Here is a 16,456-nt window from a genome sequence, read left to right on the forward strand (position 1 = left end):
TTAACAAACATTTATAAAACATCTTCTTTGGAGCAACTTCCCTGAGAACAGTTTGGGATCACATGTCATTTATTTGTTGTCTCCAAGTCCCCTAGCAGAGTACTGTGCCAGTGGGTTTAAAAAAAAAAAAGAATGTTGACGGGTTGTAGGTAGAGGCCTGGGATTGATTCCTTTTGATGCCCCTGGCTTCCTGTAGCACACATCTTGTTAGAACCAAGTATCAGTCCCCAGGGGAAGAGATACATGAGGTTAAGGCCTGTAGCACTTTTCTCCTCAGTGGCATGAAAACTCCCTGAACATGAATGCTTCCCATCTTACTTGATGCGTGTCTAAAAGTTAGCCATTAGAATTTACATATGCATTCGTAACTCGAGAATCACACAATCAAGAATAATAGTTGCCTGACCCATACCCTCCTCCCTGACCAAACACAGGCACAGATTTATGGTCTGTATGGTCATAAAGTAGTATGTATCACTGTGAAAACTGGAAAGTGAATATGGCCAACTTATCATCTACAGTTCCTCACAGAAACCCCGGGGGCCCAATGCATTGCTGAATTCAGATTTTTTAAAGGTAGCATAGTACAGACAGCATCTGTTCCCTCACAAACCTAATGTCTTTTCCAGTTGTACCCCAGAGTCACAGATGCTAATATTTCTATTCTACAATGAGGTACATAGAATATTCTTGCCGAATGGGATAGGGCAAGAATTAGAAGCTCATGTTAAATCAAATCAGGTTTTGCCACCATTATACAGAAGTCCTGTCTGTTTTCAGAGCTTTTTGGATTTGGGGATCACAGGTAAAGGATTGTGGATCTGTAAAAGAATATGAAGATTTTTAACCTTTAAAAAAAAAGACGCTTGTTTTTTAAAAGATATTATTTATTTATTTGTCAGAGAGAGAAAGAGAGTGCACTTGTGCACACACAAGCGGGAGGAGGGGCAGAGAGAGAAGCAGGCTTCCCGCTGAGCAGGGAGCCTGATGGAGATCGATTCTAGGACTCTGGGGATCGTGACCTGAGCCGAAGGCAGACTCTTAACTTGAGTGAGCCACCCAGGGGTCCCCAAAAAAAGACATTTCAAAGAAATTTGCCAAGTGTCTGTCTTTCCCACTGGTATAGTCTAGCATATTTATTTTCTCCATTAATTGAACCCAAACCACACCTATTTTGTCTCCTCGGTCTGTCTCAGATTCTCTGTGCTGCCATCACCCGCAGTCTAGGGCTCCCATTATATTCTGCCAAGCTTGTCCTCCTGTCTCCCGTTTTCTGTGCTGCAGCCTTCTACAGAAGCAGAAACTCATCATGTCACTGCCGTATTTAAAACCGCCCTCCAATGACTTGCCACTATCTTTAAAATAAAATCCAAGTTCTTTACCATGGCTGATGAAGCCTTGCATAGTCTGACTCGGTCTCCCTCCTCTTTTAACTACACTACCCACGTCCAAGTGGGGGCATTTATGTTTCTTTTGATCTCCACACTCCTACCTATATCCTTTGCCTGAATCATTGCCTCGTTCCCCACAACACACATTTTATCTACTTGATTCCTACTCCCCTTCCATATCTGCTATATGCTCTTGTATCCCTCTGCACCTCCAGTCCATTACCTGCATGCCATTATGTTTTAAGATCTTTCTGAGGGTGTGCCTTTCCATAGTCTGCAGGTTGCTTGAGGATGGGAACTGAGTCTCTTATACCTCCCTGCCCCCACTCTTCCCCCCACAACCCCCCAAATTGGCTGGTGCATGAATAACTTTGAGCACAGGGGAGAACTGATTCATTTTCAGTAATCACAGATTGTTTTCAGATTCATGATAACAACCGTGTTTGCTTACTCTGTGGGTTTTAAACTTCAAGAACTTATGAATTATGACATAAACTGTAAACTCTTATCCAGCATAGAATCTTTATTATTTTTTATTTTTTTAAAAAGATTTTATTTATTTATTTGACAGAGAGAGGGGGATCACAAGTAGGCAGAGAGGCAGGGGGGGCGGGGGGGAGATGCAGGCTCCCTGCTGAGCAGAGAGCCCAATGTGGGGCTCGATCGCAGGACCCTGAGATCATGACCTGAGCTGAAGGCAGAGGCTTAACCCACTGAGCCACCCAGGTGCCCCCAGCATAGAATCTTTAGATATAAAAAACTGCACGTTTTATCTCAGAGCACTTTTATCCGTATCTGGAAAGTATAGTTGGTGTGCCAATTAAACTCACTATCTTAGTAAAGAAAATATTAAGACCTTATCCTCCAGTAGCTTGTTTTAATTTTTATATACATGTATTATATGGGCCAGATCCCCTTTGGGCACCACAGTAAGAATAACTACATATCTGTTAGGTCAGTACTTTTATTGTTGTTGTTGTTGTGTATTTGTGTATTTAAGATAGGTCTCTAGAATATGTGGTACATTTTGGTATGACTGTGTTTAACCCAAATGGTATCACATTATATATTTCTTAATCCAACATGTTACCAATATAAGTTGTAGAGATCTTTGTGTGCTAATACGCGTTTACCTATTGCGGTTTTTTTTTCAATTGTTCCATAGCATTCCACTGTATTGATAGGTTACAGTTTGTTTAGCCATTCTTTTACTGAAGGAATTTTAGTTGCATCCATGTCAAAACAGGACTCATAGGCTAACTAAATGATTTCCGTAGTTTGTAGGATTGGTAAGCGATAGAGATCAGTGACTTAGTGTCTTGGCCGAGTCTGTACAGTGGAAGGTTCTGTGATAATGTACGTATTCTTTTTATCTGTCTCTTAGCTATATGTATTGATGCATACGTGTCCGATACGACTGGTGACCACTATCCACATATGGCTAGTGAGCATTCGAGATGTGCCTGGTATGAATTTAAATTTAAATGGCAATTTAAGCCTAACACCTTGCCTCTTGGATGGTGCAGAATCAGCTTTATGTACCGATATAACTTATGAGTGAGTACTACATTTGTAGCCAGAGAATACCCAAACTCTCAAGGATAGGACAGTGATTCTGTCTTAATATTTGTATCCCCTGCACCTAGCAGAGCATAGCCAACAGTTGGTGCTCAATAAATGTTCATTGAATCAAAGTCACCAAGGAGGTGTAAGAACGTGTCATTTAGACCCTAGTTAGGATGTATGTCTCTTTTCATATCCCCCTTGATCTTCTCTTCCTTATCCGAATGTTTCCATTAGGGCTTTTTAGCTTTATCCCATAATAATCTTTATCCTATAATAATTATGCAGTATCATGCTGCCAGTTGGCTTGTGGAAAGACCTAGTCTCTGCTGATATATTCCTCTTATCTTATTTGTCAATAAGAATGTGGAGAGGATCTAAAATATAACATTCGCTTGGATTTACATTTAAATTAAAACAAAGGCGAGAAGACGTTGGAGCGGGGCACTAATTAATGTTGGCACCGAAAGTGGAATGTCCTTATGCATTTCTGCTAATCCACGGCAGAGACACTTATCTCGTGTTTTCATTGCTTTCCCATAAAATCATAGCTTTTGTTAGTCAAAAAGGGAAAAAAATAAGTTTTTTTTTTCCTCTATTTTTTTGGGTTATAATTAACTTATAAAATCCTTCTGTGTTATGGAAATGTGTCTGTACTCCACAATTGGGATTTGGGAGGAGGGGTGGGGAAGGACTTGATTCAAGCTGTGGTTACTTGGGTCCTAAAAACAGACAACCGTGTAGCTGGTAAGCACATTCCCTTTTGAATCTTCGACTGGAATATATACAAAGCTGTTTAGTGACAGGAACTGTATTCTACACATTTATCAAAATACCACTCTGCAGAGATAATCTTGTTTATGATAAAACGAGATAAATGTGTAGTAGATGAAGCTTCATTTATTTTGTTAGGGTGAATGCTTTCGAAGCAGTGGGTTTAAAAAAGACTGATAAAAGCTGAGGAATAGGGGGCAGCTGAGGAATTTAAAGCTATTTGTTTTCTGAGATGTCAGAAATCACTTAGTGAAGGCCTAGAGCTCCCGTTCGTACTGCAGACAACTGACGTGGTTTTTAGGGACGGTGTGCTGAGCTACGGAGTCGGTCTTCAAGATGGGGTTTCACTAAGTTGTGCGACTGGGTGTGTTCTCTGCGCCACTTGCAAGACCAAGCGGTTTTCTGAGATTGTCCCCGTGGCGGTCAGGTGAATGACAGAAAGGTGTACTTCACAAAAGCACTGGAGGGTGTAAAAGGACACGCACCCGGCCTGGATCCTGGGGGATAGGATGTTCATTAGACTCAGGTCTTGCTTTCTCCAATGAAATCAAGGAAATGAAGGCCCTGGGAAACAGCAGAGAAGCGGTCCGGGATGGTGTCCCATGAGAAGCAGTGGGTCTGGTTTTACCAGGCACGAGGGAACTAAGTGGTACAGCAGGGTAAAGCGTGTGCCAATGAGGGGCAACCGCAGGAATGAGAAGTATTTCCTTTGGGCTCTGAAGTGGTGAGAGGGAAGGCTGGAGATGGAAACAGAGCCTTTGCTCTTCGGGACTTTCCGTCAACTCAGATTGTAGGATGTAGTTCCTGCATTCTGGGAATTTGTATTCAAGGGGAGTGGATGAAGGAGAGTACGCCAGTAAGAAAGGGTACACGTTCTCACTTTGTGGGATTGCCCTCAGTGGAGGCTCCAGGAGGGAAGAGAAGGGATAGGGTGGCATCGTGTTTGCCACGTATTAAGGATGATGAGGTCTGCTCAACTAGCTCAGCCTCTCCTTTGGGGCTGAGTACATCTCCCAGTGGACATGACCTTGGATTAATGTTGCTTAATCAGGGGTGATTTGGGCCAGCATAGGGATATTTGATGATGTCTGGAGTTGCATTGGGTTGTTAAACTGGTGGGGGGGAAGGTGCTACAGGCATCTAGTGGGGAGAGGCTTGGTATACTGGTCACTATGGTACAAGGTGCAGTATATACCCCTACAATCAAGAATTGCCCAGCCTCTAACGTGCTAAGGTCAAGAAACTCTGCCTTATGGGTAGGTCATGGCTGGGCAGGATTGTACTTGTGTGAGCTCGCTTTGTGGAGGAGACCAACCTAGATCCCAGAAGATGGTTCTGTACCTGTTTATCCATAGCCTCACTCAGGACTCTGTGGAAATAACAATACCTTATTACAAAGGTTCCTTTAACAAGAAAATCGTTTTCTCAGGACTGCTTTTTTGCATAATACCTGGGTCAGGGCAAAATGGCTTCTTTTCTTGAAATAATAAATAAAAATGCATTGGTCTTCCTCTCCCCACCCCAATCCCCGACTATCTTTGAAGTTAACCAATGGCTTAAAGTTAATAAATCTTTCTTTAATCTTAATTTGCCAAGGACAACGTTAAGAGCAAAACAGCTAAAGTATCTGAAAATCTCAGCATATTTTTGTGATTGTTTCCATTTTTAAGACAGTGTATATTCTAGGAAGATGTGTTTTTCATCTTTCTGTCTGTAGCTTCAGTGTAAAAATACACTTTTCTTTAGACAAGCCTTAACTCTGTAAATGCAACTAAACGAGGTCAAAAAATGAAAGACCAACTCCTGAGAACTGAGCCCTGTTTGGTGTAGGTTTATAGAAGTAGCTACATGAATACATCTTGTGTTTGATTTCATGGAGTAATACTTAATTGGGACAAGGGATAGAAAAAATCTCCATCTATTTTATTCAACAGAGAGTACAGAAAATGCACCAGGAGCAAGATAGCTAATTGGTCCCATTACGTTTTCACCTAGAAAACAACATCACAGAAAACACTAGTCACTACCATAAAACCAGAGTTTCTCTGCTTTTTTTTTTTTTTAATTCTTTCCTTTCTGCATAAAACTAGAAATTCATTACAGGTTGGCAGCTTGAAGATAGGGATGTTTTGTATTTTCCTAAGTCAGGGAGGCATGGGGCTTTCTAAAGAATTTTATTTCAAAAATAGAAGTGACAAGACACTTTCTCATCTCGAGTATATTATGGTATTTTGTAACAGGATAAAATAGATACCTCCTACAAACTTATTTTCCTATGGAGACAAGGCTCAGTTAAGTGGGCAGATGTTCTCAAGAGTTATTTTAATAAAATCCTACTTCTGGGTCCTTTGTCTCAGCTCAAAGCCCAGCTCAGTAGGCACTCTACACTTGAACTTCTGGGTTTTCTAATCACCTTATTCACTGGTGGGTGACCCCCTCAGTTGGTTCTCACCTTCACTGTGAGTTCTTTAGTCAGTCTTTAACGCATAAAGGAATTTGAAACTTTTATTGTGACTACTAAAGATGACACTCATTAAGACTTTCTTTTCTGAAGGAACGTTTGCTGTTAAGTAAGTCTCTGACACTTGAGGGCCCCTCTTTCTTTCTTTTTTTTTTTTTTTTAAAGATTTTATTTATTTATTTGTCAGAGAGAGAGAGAGTGAGCACAGGCAGACAGAGTGGCAGAGGGAGAAGCAGGCTCCCTGTGGAGCAAGGAGCCCGATGTGGGACTCGATCCCAGGACGCTGGGATCATGACCTGAGCCGAAGGCAGCCGCTCAACCAACTGAGCCACCCAGGCGTCCCGAGGGCCCCTCTTTCAATGTGTTCCTCACTCAAATATGAAAATGATTTTTTTTCGGCAAATGGAAATATTTTAAATTTCAAGACAGGTTGCTCTTTTAAGGAATCTGTTGTGAATCTGTCTTCAGAAAAATCACCCCATATTTTCCAGCTAAGTGAAAGAAAACTAGTAAATAATTCCATGAGAGTTTGATCATATATGCTTTCTTCTTTTGTTTAAATAAATTGAAAGCCTTAAACAAAATACTGTGAAGATCTTTTATTTTTCTGTAGTTAAGTGTTGGCATAGTTTTCAGTGACGAATGGCTGCATCTCTCTTTTCCCCCCTCAAGCTCCTTTTCTGGATTTGGCATTCAGAATGATCTTGGGACCCCATGAGGCTAGGAAGAAGGTACTAGCATTTCTCTTGCTGTGACGTTGACACAGAATGGATCAGATGATGTCCTCTGTAGGGAATTTAGTCCCAGATTTCTCAGCTTACACCTCAAGTGGTCTCTTTCAGACTCCTTTCTGCCCCAAACTGTTTACCATCCCCTGCTACACTAGCTCGTCCAGGCACACAGTTCTCCCAGCCTTATTGTCCAGAAACTTTCCATGGCTCCCTACCGCTTAGGGATTCAAGTCTAACCTGGAGTTGGCATTGAGAGCCGCTGAAGGTTGCTTCTCAGACTACCTTGCTCATCTGGGTATTCTGGCTTCCATGTCGGCCACTCCCTGTCCCCATGTACTACGTGTCTTCACTGGGGCAGGGGACTCCTCAGCTCCCTGGGCTTCTGTGGAACCCTCCACGTCGCCCTGGGCCGCATCAGGAGTCCATAGGTGCCCACTGCTGAGTGGCAGAGAAGCTGCCTCAGGGAACTGTTTTAAAGATTAAAAAAAAAAAAAGTATTTTAAATTCAGCTGTAACTCTGTGTAAATATAACTAAGCTCTGTCAACATTTATATAACTTTCGCAGTCCTGCAGATGGAATTTTACATTAAGGGTTGGGAACCATCTCTTATTTATCTTTATATCTACTTGGGATCGGCCTGAGGTATTCAGAAGATAATGAAGGACTGGTCAGCACTTTGAATCTGATCAAACTCTATGTAGCATATGTTAATCTAAACTATTTTTATACGTTGTGGTACAACAGGAAGACTTGTAGGGGCAGAGGAAGAAGTCTAGAATCTAGTACCTCCTGCCTCCGTTTACTCACTTGGTGGAAAGCTCTCGTTTTTATTTCTGGCCATCTGCCTCCTCTTCCTGCTTCTGAAGGTTGTTGAGATAATCAAAAGAGGAACAGTATGTAAAAGGGCCTTGAAAATAACAAAGCTCCATACAGTGTTGCCGTGGGATTGTTGTGATACCAGTGACTGAAAAGAATGAGGCTTTCTCAGGCTTCGCCCCTCGGGCTCCATCCGTCCACTCAAGTTCAGTGGCACCCTGACAGAACAAGTAACCCATTTAGCTACATTCCTTTCTCAGTGTTGACACCTTTTGCCTTAAATAGCTTATGGTCCTTCTAGATCATAATTCTGCCTAATCGAGGTGTTATTGGTTTTGATGGCACTATAATCAGATAGTAAGCACAGTGTTTGGCCAGAATCAGGAATGGGGATTTTCATGGGGAGTAGGCACAATGTCTACCCACTTCAGCTGGTAATGAAAGGCCATGCTGTATTGCATTGGCCTGACAGGAGCAGAGTCTTTAATGCAGGAGCTTGCTTTGTCCCCTGCCTTCGTCACTGCCTGCTACACCTCTGGTTGTTTCTCCTACAGATTGCTGGTGTGAGGGAGGGGTGTGAATTTAAAGGTCGATGAAGGGGTGCTGGTGTTAAAATGCCTCTGTCAAAGGGCCTCAGTTTTCTCTCCTCTATCAAATGTAGGAACTACATTTAACAGGGTGCCTGACCCTCAAGAAAAAATAGCTATTAGGAATTCTCAAGATTTGCTTGAAATTGAGTTTCAGACTTTCCAGGCCATGGTAGCTGGGGTTGAATCCTTGGGGGGTATTATTATTATTATTATTTTTAACCAAAGTGCTGTTATTTCAACAGAAAAACAGGGCTCAATGACCTCTTCCCCTTAACCCATATACCCTACCTGCAGCCCCAGTTCTCTAACCTACACCAGCCCACTGGCTGGGCTCACCATAAATGATGAGTCACAATCCCTTTTGTCCTTGGACTCTGTCGGAATACCCAGACAAGTTGATAGTGTTTCTTTAATGTGTCTTCATCTGCCTCCCAACCCAGAGAACTTTCTGCTTCCTCGTCTTACTGGCAGATGGCAGCAGAGATGATGGGATAAGGTGGAAAGGGAAGTCATAGGTGCAATCGCCCGAGCCTAGACAGTGGGCAAATGAGGGAGTGCCATGCTCTTCTCCTGCACCTGGTTTCTAGTTGATTTCATGGGGTTACTCACCACTTGCTGGAACGGCATGGGGAGATGAACGCCTGTGTGACGGAAACGTTGACTGCTTTGTGTCTGTGCCCCTGGCAACAGAGGGCATCAAATGTAAGAACTTGCTCAGGTTGGAGCCTCCAAAATGATGACCCCAGCCATAGGTAACATTTTCTGGCAACCTAGTACCTGGCCTCTGGTCAGCCCAGATTTTGATAAGGATTAGCTTTCTCCTCTTCACATCTATGGTGAGGATCTGTTTTTATCCCCAATTTACAGATGAGAAAACTGAGGCCAAGAGGCGTTAAATAACTAGTCAGAAGTCATTGGGGGAAAAAAAGGGCACAGCCAAGTTCAATCTAGACATGCTAAAGCTTGGCACCTTAGTCTTTTCTAGAGTATAGGGCAGAAGGCATTCTTTAAATTTACTTAGGGTGAAATAGTTCTTATTAACCATCTTTGAAGTTAGTATACTGATCTGAATGAGCATTATGCTGGCCATAGCTGGAGGAAGCAATGGTATCACAAACACTCTGTGGCCTTTGTCTTACAGCTTCCATCGTGACTCAGAGATGGTGGTGTCACATGAACCCTTGCTTGGAAGGAGAGGACTGCAAAGTGCTGCCAGATTACTCAGGTTGGTCCTGTAGCAGTGGCAATAAAGTCAAAACGACAAAGGCAAGTATAGACACACACAATTCTCCTTTACAGCTCCCTCGGGCTATTAACCATGCGGTCCCCCCGCCCCCCCTCCCAACCTCCCTTTGCTCCTGGCACCACGACTTTGTTTTATGTCGATAAACCTACACGGGCAGGGGCCACCCTCTTACTTTAGCCTTTTGAAAAGCCCATTTCCGAGCATTGCCCTTTATGTAAGCTCTTACAGAGCAGTGATCTGGGGGACCAACGTGTTATTTTAGGCAGGGCCACGAAATTCACTGCAGCTCCTTCCAGAGCCCCATTGAAAGGGAAGGGATTGGAGTTGCCGGGCCGGCATATCAGAATGGCACGGCGAGTTTCCACACACAGGTGACTCGCTGAGGTAGGGATACTTCCTGGGAGGAGTTTTGAGAATCGAAGACTCGAACTTGAGGTGTCATAAGTCAAGAGCTGCCTCCCCACTGAGCCTCTGTCCAGGCCTCCCCACTCAGAAGGGTGCCTCTGTCCAGCCAGTTCTTAAGCCAGACATCTCTCTGCCTTGTGTCCCCATGTCCACTCTTATGGGTCTTTGGAGCTGTACCTCCCCACTCCCTCCTTGAGTGTGTGTCACTGCCCTTACCACGGGGTTCCTGTCCCCACTGTCTCTCATCTGGAGGACCGAGTTGCCTCATTCTCCACACCTCCACATGATGACTCCCAGCATTTTGTGAAATGGAGATCTTCTAAGCTGGTCCGTCTTGCTCCACTAGTCTTGTCTGTCTGGCGCTTAACGAAGGGAGGTGGCTTGCTGGGTTATTTATTTTTTGTTGTATCAGCCTTCTGTTGGTGCCTCTTACCATGATGCCTTTGGGGTTGCCGAGGAAGGTGTTTTTTCATGGAATGTGCTTCCCTCCTTTCTTTTCTCCTTCACCATTATTACCATATTTCTTCAGAGTCGTTCACTGATTGGATTCATGCCTTGTGTATCTCTGAGCATTTACTATGGTTCTGCTTTACATGGCAGGGTGTCCTGAGGTACTTAAGCACCTAGAGCTTTCTTTTTAGAAGAGACCTGTGAGGTCAGGACCCATGTTTGCAGTGACCTTGATAGTCCCATAGTGAAAGATGATATTTAGAACAAATGGTAACATTTTACAGAAAGCTGTAAATATCAATTTCAGCTGACATCAAATATAAAACAAAATTATCAGTAGTATAGTAAGTCAGACGATTATTTCTATAGCTGGTTAAAATCATAATTTCAAACTCAAAACTATGTAACATTAATTGCAAACTTCTCGTGATTAATATAAAGATGACTAGACTAAATGACGTGATACAAGCATGTCTCATTTTATCGTGCTTTGCATAGACTGTTTTGTTTGTGTTTTTACAACCTGAAGGTTTGTGGCAACCCTGTGTCAAGCAAGTCTATTCGCATCATTTGCATTGGCTCAGTTTGTGTTTCTGTGTCACAGTTTGGTGATTCTTGCAATATATCAAACCTTTTCATTACTTGTTAGGGTTATCCGCAATCTTTGATGGTACTATTATAATTTTCGGGTGGCAGCCCTATGAGATGGCAAACAGTCTGCACATGTATATGATCTGTTGCCCTATCTCTCTTCCTCTTCTGGGGCCTCTTGTTCCCTGAGATACGACAATGCTGCAATTAGGCCAGCTAATAAATCTACACGCACCTCTCAGCATTCAAGTGAAAGGAAGAATCACATGTTTCTCACTTTAGGTCAGAAGCTAGAAATGATTAAGCTTAGTCAGAAAACATTGTCAAAAGGAGAGGAGAAGGGAGTTGAGGGAAATTGGAAGGGGAGGTGAACCATGAGAGACTATGGACTCTGAAAAACAACCTGAGGGTTTTGAAGGGGCGGGGGGTGGGAGGGTGGGGGAACCAGGTGGTGGGTATTGGGGAGGGCACAGATTGCATGGAGCACTGGGTGTGGCGAAAAAACAATGAATACTGTTATGCTGAAAATAAATAAAAAATTTAATTAAAAAAAAAAAAAGTCAAGACAGACCAAAATCTAGGCCTCTCACACCAAATGGATAGCCAAGCTGGAAACGCAAAGGAAAAGCCCACCAAGGAAATTTTAAAAAGTACTCCAGTGAACACACAAATGAAAAGAAAGGGAAACAGCCTTATTACCCATATGGAGAAAGTTTGAGTGGTCTGGATAAAAGATCAGTGCAGTCACAACATTCCTTTAAACCAAAGCCTGAGCCAGAGTATGGCCCTAGGTCTCTTCGATTCTATAAAGGTACAGAAGAAAAGTTGGAAGCTAGCTGAAGTTGGTGCATGAGGTTTAACAAAGCAGCTATGTCCATAACATACAAGTGCAAGGTGAAGCACCAGGTACTTGATGTGGGAGCTGCAGCAAGTTCTCCAGAAGTTCCAGCTAAAATAAAGAAGGTGGCCACTCCAAACAACAGATTTTCATCGTAGACAACACAACTTCGTATGGGAAGAAGACACCATTCATGACTTTCATAGCTAGAGAAGAGAAGTCGATACCAGGTATCAAAGCTTCAAAGGATAGACTCTTGTCAGGGACTAACGCACCTGGTGACCTTAGGCTGCAGACAAGCTCATTTACTATTTCAAAAATCCTAGAGTCCTTACGAATTAGACTAAATCTACTTTGTGCTCTAGAAGTGGGACAAAGCCCAAATGTCAGTGTTATCTGTTTACAGCTTGGTTTACTGACTATTTAAACCCCACCGTTGAGACTTACTGCTTATAGAAAGATTCTTTTCCAAATATTACCGTTCGGGGACAATGGACCTTGTCACCCAAGAGCTCTGATGGAGAGGAATATTGATTAATGTGTTCATGGCTGCTAACATGACTCCTTGATCCACAGGCTGCAGAATGGATGTCATTTTGACTTTCTTATTATTTTAAAAGCGCATTTAATAAGGCTACAACTCTAGATGAATCTGGGCATTCTAGAGGCCTCATTCTTAACAGGCATTTGGAAGAAGTTGATTTTAACACTCATGGACAACACTGAGGGGTTCAAGACCTCAGGGGAGGAAGTCACTGGGGATGTGGTAGAAATAGCAAGAAAACTAGAATTAGAAGAGGAGCCTGAACATGGGGCTCACGTGCTGCACTCTCATGAGAAACATAAGAGATGACGAAGTGCTTCTTATGGACAAGCAAAGAAAGGGGTTCTGGCGATGGCAGCTCCTCCCGGTGAAGATGCTCTGAAGATGGTTGACATGACAACCAAGGACTGAGAATATTACCTCAACTTAGTTGATGAGTAGCAGCAGGGCTGGAGAGGGCTGGCTCCCATTTTGAAAGAAGTTATATGAGTAAAATGCTAGCAACAGTATGGGCTGCGAGAGAGAGAATGTTCCTGAAAGGAAAAGTCAGTCAGCATGACAGGCCAGATGGTCTTGTGAAAAGAAATGGCCACCGCCACCCCAAGCTTCAGCCACCACCACTCTGACTCATCGGCAGCCATCGACATCGAGGCAAGACCCTCTACCGGGAAAAAGATTATGACTGGAGGCAAGCTCTGATGAGGGTTAGCATTTTTTTTTTCCCCCACAAAGTATTTTTATATTAAGACATGTACTTTTTTTTTAAGCCAAAATGTTCTTGCACACTTAACAGTACAGCACAGTGTAAACAAAACTATTATAGGCGCTGGGAAACAAAAAAATTAATTTAGCATGCCTTATTGTGATATTTGCTTTATGGCAATGCTTGCTTTATGGGGTGGTCTGGACCCAAACCTGCAGTAGCTCTGAGGCGTGCCTGTATATGCTCTTAACAGCCAGAGCTGTGGAAGTTCGTGGAGTCCTCTGTTGGTGGAGGAGAGAGGTTAACACTGCCATCATTTCTACCAAGCCCATTTCTAAGCTACTCCAAATTAACTTCCAAACTATGTAAACCCAAGTGTGCTTGCTAAGCAAACCCTGCCTTAAAGTAATTCCACTCTCCTTTCCCCATGGGGCTCTTTCCGCCCATTTTTCCCCCATCCCCTTCCTGAATAAAAATCTTGGAGCTGCCAATGAGCTGGGGTCTTACATCCATCAGAGATAAAAATTTCCATTTATCCTATGGCTTGTGGACTAAGAAATAACATTTGTAAGATTATACTTGTATTGATTCTTCTATATAAATATAAAACAAGACCATGAGCACAAGCCAACTGTGTTCCGGAAAAGAATGTGTCTAAGTGGTCTCTTGCTGGAGCGGCTCCCTCTCTATTTATGTGCAGTTAGAGAGCATTTGCAGGAAGTAAACCTTTAGGGGCATTTTGGCTCTGTGTGCTGGGAATATAAGTTTGCTCTAGCTAAATCCTCAACGGTAGTGACATTTCATTTGGCACTTCTAAAAGTTGTAGAAACACAATACAGTTCCCTAAGCCATAATGATACTTAGGTTTTTTCTTTCTTCTTCTTCTTTTTTTTTGTGTGTGTGATATGCCACTTGAGAATAATCTTGAAGTAGTAAAACTTTGTTTCCTTTATTAATCCAAGTCCTTGTGACTTGAACTGCATAAAACATTTTATGTCTTTTATGGATCTTACGAACATAGAGTAAATTCAATTGTGGAGGTGTGACTGGCTTCCGGGAAGAGCCTAGTACCCTCAGAAGCTGTGTCTTTTTCTTAAAAGAGACACCAACCATACACCACAAGTCCGACAGAGGTCCTACAGAGGTAAAACCATTGCAGCCCTCGAGGGGGATAAACTATATAACAAAATAGTTTTCATTTTGCTTATATAATTCATGCACAGCAGCAACAAAACATAGAAACACTTTAAAAAAAAAGATAATCCTGCAGTAAGCCACTTAGGTCAGAATTGTATTTTCCATTTAAATGCAAATATGAAAAGAATAAGCAGTCAAGTCAAGATATTAACAGACTTGGATGAAGATATGACAACGAGGTCAGTTTCCTAGCCAGTCATGCTGTCTTTTCCAGATGTAAAAGGGTGGCCGTGAGTTCACCCTGCCTCTACAGTTTTCAGTGTTTCCAGAGAGAAACTCAGCTGCTAGTTCTTGTGCAGAACTACAGCTCTCACTGTCATCCTGCCTCAGTTTCCCTTTATGTTGGAGCTGTTCGCATTAAAGCTCTCAGCAACTGCACGACACTGTTCTAGCGCCAAAGTGAACCATGGGCTGGGGCTGTTTTTTGTTTGAAAATGGAAGGAAATCATAGTGAATGTCAAGAAATTTTAGATTTGTCCTGTTTTTATTTTTCCAACATCTGACAGTGAAGAGCTATGTCTTAGGAGCAAGAGTTCTCAACCGGGGTGATTTTGCCACCAAGGGGATGTTTTTACTTGCCATGGGAGTTATTATGGGCATCTTGGGGGGAGAGGCCAGACAGGGTGCTAAAAATCTTAAAAAGCAGGGTAGATCCCCCCCGCCCATAACAACGAATTATCTGGCTCCAAATGTAAATAGTGTTGAGGTTAAAAAAAAAAAAATATATGCTTTAGAGATTTTTGGTGGGGTGGGGGGGGGGCTCTTTGCAAGCATCGTTTTAGATTCTCTTCATGTAGCCCTTCCAAGTTTCCACTTATTATCTACATGTCTCTAATACTGCATATTAGAAAACCAGAGATAAGAGTTAATGTAAATAACAGGTTATCTTTGCAACACCCTCAAGATCTAAGATGACCCAGTCCTTCTGGTATCTGCTTCAGAACGTCCTCTAATTCGTAACTTTCCCTCTGTTTCTTAGGCTACCACCAAGGATCATCCTCATTCTCTTGTGTCCCAGTATTCTAGTTATTTAATGGTAACAGTCGCTGCAGGAAACTTACCGTGGGAACGTGTACCCACCCGTGTGAGCCCCACCCCTAGGATATTCTGGTCTAATAAGTCTGGGATGGGGTTTAGCAAACCATTCTCAAGAAGTTGTTCTTAATGTTGATTCTCATTTAACCAGGCTCTGGACCTGCTCTGTTGCCTTTATAGTGTTTTCTGTGTTTCCCGGGTAATTTCCCTGCCCAGGTTTCTTCCTGGTGAGAGACCACCAATGGATTCCCATCGGTAATAGAAAAGAGTATAAGCACCTTGAGATGAGCCATCAAGGTGATAGGCTTGTAGGATATGCATTTCCATATCCTACTTTCCATATCCTACTGCTACCTTCTTCATCTATTGCCTTTTCTAAAATTCTCCTTGTCTTTCAAGGTCCAAATGAGATGGATCCTTTACCCAGAAGTCTTGTCTTTCCCGATCCGTAGAGCCAGAGCCTCAAATACTCCGAGTCCCCTGTCACGTGAGAGCGGAGCTAGCGTTGGCACAATAGCAACATTCTGTCCACCAAATTCCAAACCGTCAATGAGCCTTCCATATGCAGTTAGCAAAATGAAATTTTGACAGGAATGTAAATCCTAGAGATTCTTACCATTAAACTTTAATAGTGATCAACTCCAAAACGAGCTGGCCATGTAAAGTAAGCTTCCTTAAATAAGCTGCTGTTGAGAATTATATCGTAGATACGACTGATACCTGGCTGGGAACGCTGTTAACACATACGTAGATGCACGCGGCAGATCCAGGAGGGGCTAATGGGACGAGAGCTTCGCTTTCCTGAGTGTAGCTACACGCCAGAGCCCCGGGCCATGCCATTCACATCACACTCACTCTGCATCACAACTGAAAGGAGCAGGTGCTAATCGAATGAACATGAACGAACGTTTAGGAGTCGGAGAAGCTAAAGCAATGACAGTCCTCCCCATCTCAGAAAATTACCATCTCCATTACCCTCGTATTTGAGATCAAGACCTTGCTTGAATCCTCCTCCTCTCATGTCCTTTGTCCTCTTTTTCACAATCCTGTGGGCCTCACCTTTCATCACTTCTACCAAAGTGATCTCCCTTTAAGTTGACCTTCTGGCCACGCCTCCCTG

The 16,456-nt window shown here is 42.8% G+C and overlaps 1 protein-coding gene across 1 annotated transcript in view; it reads left to right on the forward strand.

Moving 5' to 3' along the window:
• TAFA4 (TAFA chemokine like family member 4) overlaps positions 1-12,710 on the forward strand; it is a gene marked incomplete at its 3' end in the record, with an annotated part of 116,148 nt that extends 103,438 nt beyond the window's left edge. The window contains exons 4-5 of the mRNA XM_080812866.1: positions 9,469-9,597; positions 12,541-12,710. Coding sequence (XP_080668992.1) covers positions 9,469-9,597; positions 12,541-12,710 — 299 coding nt within the window. The remainder of the gene's footprint in view (positions 1-9,468; positions 9,598-12,540) is intronic.
• Positions 12,711-16,456: the final 3,746 nt, after the last annotated feature.

This window comes from Martes martes (assembly GCF_963455335.1).
Source record: "Martes martes genome assembly, chromosome: 1".
NCBI lineage: Eukaryota > Metazoa > Chordata > Mammalia > Carnivora > Mustelidae > Martes > Martes martes.